Source organism: Gigantopelta aegis, unplaced genomic scaffold (genome assembly GCF_016097555.1).
Source record: "Gigantopelta aegis isolate Gae_Host unplaced genomic scaffold, Gae_host_genome ctg7702_pilon_pilon, whole genome shotgun sequence".
Classification (NCBI taxonomy): domain Eukaryota; kingdom Metazoa; phylum Mollusca; class Gastropoda; order Neomphalida; family Peltospiridae; genus Gigantopelta; species Gigantopelta aegis.
In genome coordinates, this window is record NW_024536023.1 from 2,694 (window position 1) to 7,500 (window position 4,807).

General features: G+C 37.5%; 1 protein-coding gene across 1 annotated transcript; it reads right to left on the reverse strand.

The window, feature by feature from the left end:
- Positions 1–262: 262 nt before the first annotated feature.
- On the reverse strand, positions 263–2,804 carry LOC121366917 (vitamin K-dependent gamma-carboxylase-like). The gene is made up of 3 exons (XM_041491160.1): positions 2,657–2,804; positions 1,534–1,699; positions 263–377 (listed from the first exon to the last, which is right to left on the reverse strand). Exons 1-3 carry the CDS (start codon positions 2,802–2,804, stop codon positions 263–265), a joined length of 429 nt encoding a protein of 142 aa, XP_041347094.1.
- Between the last annotated feature and the right edge of the window lie 2,003 nt (positions 2,805–4,807).

The window sequence follows — 4,807 nt, forward strand, 5'->3', positions numbered from 1 at the left end:
CCTGCTGATATTAATAAAAATGTTATAGCCACTAAGGCTATATAGAAACGTATAGCGAAATTAATTGTGGTCTGAGGCCAGATGCTGATGTGTACAGGCCAGTTTCATGTTCAATTATTTCCCATAAAGGACGAAGCATACTGTCCTAGGTAAACACCTCATATTTAATATTCCTTTATTTATTTTGTCACTCAATACAATTTTTACTGCCATTATGTTTGAAGACTTATGGAAAATTTGAAGAAGTACAAGAATAATTTATTTACAACTGTTTACGACAGGTAGTAGAAAACAATACCTGGAATCGAAGAAGTGTGTAGTTCCACAGAGGGACGTGTGCATTTCTCACTTTCTGGTTCAAAAACCCATCAATGGACCTAAACAACAAACAAGAGAAAAATCATCTAATTAAAGTCACACATTGGCCTGCAGTTTAACCACTTAAAGCCTACTTACACGTAAAAGATATTACACTGTATATTATATGTATATATATCAGTGTTGGAAATAAGCACTTGTCCATTTGTCCTGAGGCAATTATAATGGCTAAATGGAGTTCGGTTCAAAAACGTCGTTGGCGGATGGCGAATACCGAGGGTGATGTTATATCGAGGGAAATAAACATGAATGAAAAACGGTACTTTAAAGAAAGTTGGCGGTATGCGAGGTTGGCGTTAAAGCGGGGGGCAATAAATCGAGGGTACACTGTATGTGAAAATAACGGCAGACAAGTAGATTTGTAGATGTATTTTTATCACTGTATCTAATTACATGCAATATCCACGTTTAAATTAATAAAATATTCTTTACTGTAACCTCACTAATTCATAACAATTCTTACAATTTCCTTGTCTTATTTTTCTATGCCGTGACCTGGTTTGCAGTGGTATTATAACATATTAATCATGTTTTATCCTATTGTATCAAAGTTTCGAATGGGTTTTTTCCACTAATTTGAATAGCCAGTGTTACAACAAAATCTAATTACAGTGAAACCCCTCAAAACCAGACCCTCTGTAAACCAGAATTCCTTTAAAACTAAATGTTTTTCACGGTCCATTTTCAAATATCAATATAGAAAATAAAACTGATCAGGGATTTATCCAGGTGTTCTGTGAGTCCAAACATACACTCCATCCCAAAAGAAAGTGGCACTGAACATTCCCAACTTCTTTATTAAAAATTCCCAATATATGTATATATTTAATTATGCCTGTTCTAATCAATTATTTTAACATCTTTCAGTGGCCAAGCATGATTTACTCGTGCTAATTTTCCCAATCTAATTGGACATGGGGCCCTGGCGAAAAATTCTGGATAAATCCCTGCCGACACCCCTTAAAAGCAGATTAATACCTTGTTACCTTGGGGTGTCCAGTTTAGAGGGGTTTGACAGTATAATGATAAAACCCCCAAAACTACTGTTAAATATTATTCTTTTATAACACACACCGTATGACAAGTCTTTATGTAAAAAAAATTAAAGCCACATCAAAGAGAAATGAGAGCAATAAAAAAAAGACACATTCTTACCAGTATCGGTTGGAATCTGAGATGAGGAGAAGAAAGCCAATGATGCCGTAGAGGTACGAGTGATTGTTCCAAGATGTCTTGTCGAGGAAAAATATGTACCAGTATGTGACGAGGAATGACACTGCACTCAGACGGAACATGAAACCAAGCATGATGCCCACAGCACCTGTAACAGTAAACAATGAATTTTTTTTTTATTTCAGTTAATTAATTTTGTTCATGTGCACTACATGTATTTCAGGACTAGCTCTGTCACTCGCCAAATTCGCCAATTGCGAACTTTGAAAGCAGTTGGCAAATTTTATTTTTATTTGGTGAAATAATTTATGTAATAATTGACTTTTTTTTTAAAGAAAATAACTGTTGATTTCTGCCATTTCTGAAGTTTAATGAACAATTTGGCGAAATGTTTTGCTCTACCAGAGCTAGCCGTGTATTTAAAGTATACTCAACGAGCTACGCGGCAATACCGTTTATCTTGCAATAAGTGAATTGATGCTGTGCATCACGAACCTTTGGCAAGGGAAGGACAACATTAATTCACAGGTGCAAAATAAACAGTATTGCTGAGTAGCGAGTTGGGTATTCTGTTTATTAACCATTATCAATCTTTTATCATTTTATGGAAGATTTTCAAACGATACTGTTATTGAAAACAAATTTGCAAGTTGAGAACAAGAGAGCATTGTGTCATACATAGCTGTGATGTCCATATCACTGAAGATGTACGTTAGTTATTCGCATGACTGCCACTATGAAAATTATTGTTACACTGAATACTTAATTTCAGCGCAGTCTATTGGAGGTTAATAAAGAGAACTAGTTAATGACATATAGAATATCGGCTTTAGTCTGCGACGGTAAGAATGGGAAATCACTGAGCGGATGTATGGATGGATGGATAAACAGATGGGATAAATGGATGGATGGATGGATGGATGGATGAATGAATGGATGTAAGTATGGATGGATGGATGGACGGACGGACGGATAGATGGATAGACAAAAAATTGGATGTATGGATAGATGGATTGATGAATGTTGAGCTTTGGATGGATGGATGGATGGATGAATAGATGGATGGATGAATAGATGGACGGAGGACATTAAAGGGTATACCCACCTAGAAACATGACGAGATACACGATGTACATCCACTCTAGAGGCAGGGGTTGGAGGAAGTTGAACAGTGGGAAGTAGCACTCGTCGGTGGCTCCCCACCGCAGGTCAGCCATCGCCAGACCCCGCTCCTGTGGGACGTCAAGCACCATTATAACTCCTAGAAAACAAACAAAGAAAAAATAAATTACACAGAATGCATGGGCGTTTAATGGCACATTAATGTAAGATGGCCTGCTATTTACTGAGCAGAGTTAAAAATATGTAACAAGACAGAAAGGATGACTGAATGATCAATAAAACCAAAGCCAAAGGAAACAAAATTAAACTAGTAAAACCCACGCCAGTCAATGGCTGTGAAACAAAGGTGTATGAATAACCAAACAATTAAACATCTGGATAAAAGTTAAACTTTGTTGCGTTTAACAACACCGCATTGATTTATTAATCATCAACACTTGGATGTCATACATTTTGTAATTTTGTAGTCTTAGAGATGAAAACTGCTACATTTTTTTTCCATTAGTAGCAAGGAATCTTTTATATGCACCATCCAACAGACATACCATGGTCTTTGATATACCAGTCATGGTGTACTAGGTGGAAAAAAGAAATAGCTCAATGGGACAATGATGGGGATTAATCCTATATAGACCACATATCAGCGGTGTTCTCCTATTTTGCCTACATTCTGTTTGCCTACAACCCAGTTTGCCTACCACTCAAGTTTGCCTACAACCCAGTTTGCCTACACTTAGTGTGCCTACAGTACGAAAGGGTAACATCCCCAATTAAAATGGAACATGGTCCCTATATATAAGAAATAACATGACAAAATAAAATGACATCACAAATATTTTGTACAAAATGTTCACAGTCCAAAGTCATATTTACAACTGCATTTTTAGCAAGTGACTGGAAGTGTCTAAAAACTCTAAAGGAGTTTTGCGGCCTTGCTGAAGCTGATCCTTCAACCTCACATGGTGTGTATCAGAATCACGATACACCCTTTTCCGTGGTACTATAGAGCTGCCCCATGGTCAAGTTGGACCAGTGTTCTTCTGTTTTTCTGTTCAAGAGCCTTCAGTTTATTTATGAACTCATAAATTTTAGGGTGAGCTTTTGCAAGAGAGCGGTTCAGCTTGGAGTGCCACACTTCAAGGTGGTTATTGGTTCTAGGACCAACGTTGCCATGATGGTTCCACATAGCTACCTTAAACGAGGAATCATCATCAACCCAGGTTGTTGTCACAAAGTCTGTAAATTCGGTTACATGGGGCAGGTGATCTACACACCAATTACGTTAATTATGTTCACTGTAATCTTAATTATAAATAACATTATTGTATTGGTTTCAGACACAAAAATAATAGAGTGGTCCACTTTTAACTGGAGATGTCACCTTTTCATACTATAGACAAAGTTAGTGTAGGCAAACTGGGTTGTAGGAAAAATGGGGGAGGGGGGGGGGAATCATATCAGCCACGGCCCATATTTTTGAAGCCATATTAGCCCTACGAAATCGTAAAACCATCGTAGGGTGTGACGTCACTACAGCACACGCCATAGTGATGTCATAGCTTACGATGATTTTACGATTTTGTAGGCTAAGATGGCTTCGAAAATACGGGGCCAGGTGAGCACTTCACCGCTTTCTGATTTGCTGACATAAGATATGGTTTGCTGCTACAGCTTTAGTTTTATTGGTGATGCTGTAGCAGTCAATAACAGGCTTTCTGCCAAACAATAATTAGAGGGTACATCATAAAAACAAAACAAATCATAAGTGCCCCATCTAGGTGATTATGTATTGAATGTTAAGAAAATGGACACTGCATTTCCTGTGGTTGGCGAAATTGTAAACAGCATTTCTCCTGCTATTATCTATCCAAACATTATCAACATGTATCCATTATTTTACCCTCCGTACCCTCTGGAAGAAACCCTGAATGAACAGAACTAAGTAAGGAATGTTTTATTTAACGACACACTAAACACATTTTAATTACAGTTAATATAGCATCAGACATATGGCTAAGGACCACACAAATAATGAGAGAGGAAACCTGCAGTCGCCACTTCATGGGCTACTCTTTTCGATTAGCAACAAGGGATCTTTTATATGCACCATCCCACAGACAGGATGTGTGTGTGT

Coding starts and splice junctions, on each gene's coding strand:
- LOC121366917 (XM_041491160.1), bottom strand. CDS start 2,804: ATGGTGCTTGACGTCCCACAGGAGCGGGGTCTGGCGATGGCTGACCTG. Junction 1,700..2,656: donor GTATCTCGTCATGTTTCTAG/GTGGGTATACCC, acceptor TTACTGTTACAG/GTGCTGTGGGCATCATGCTT. Junction 378..1,533: donor TCAGATTCCAACCGATACTG/GTAAGAATGTGT, acceptor TTTGTTGTTTAG/GTCCATTGATGGGTTTTTGA.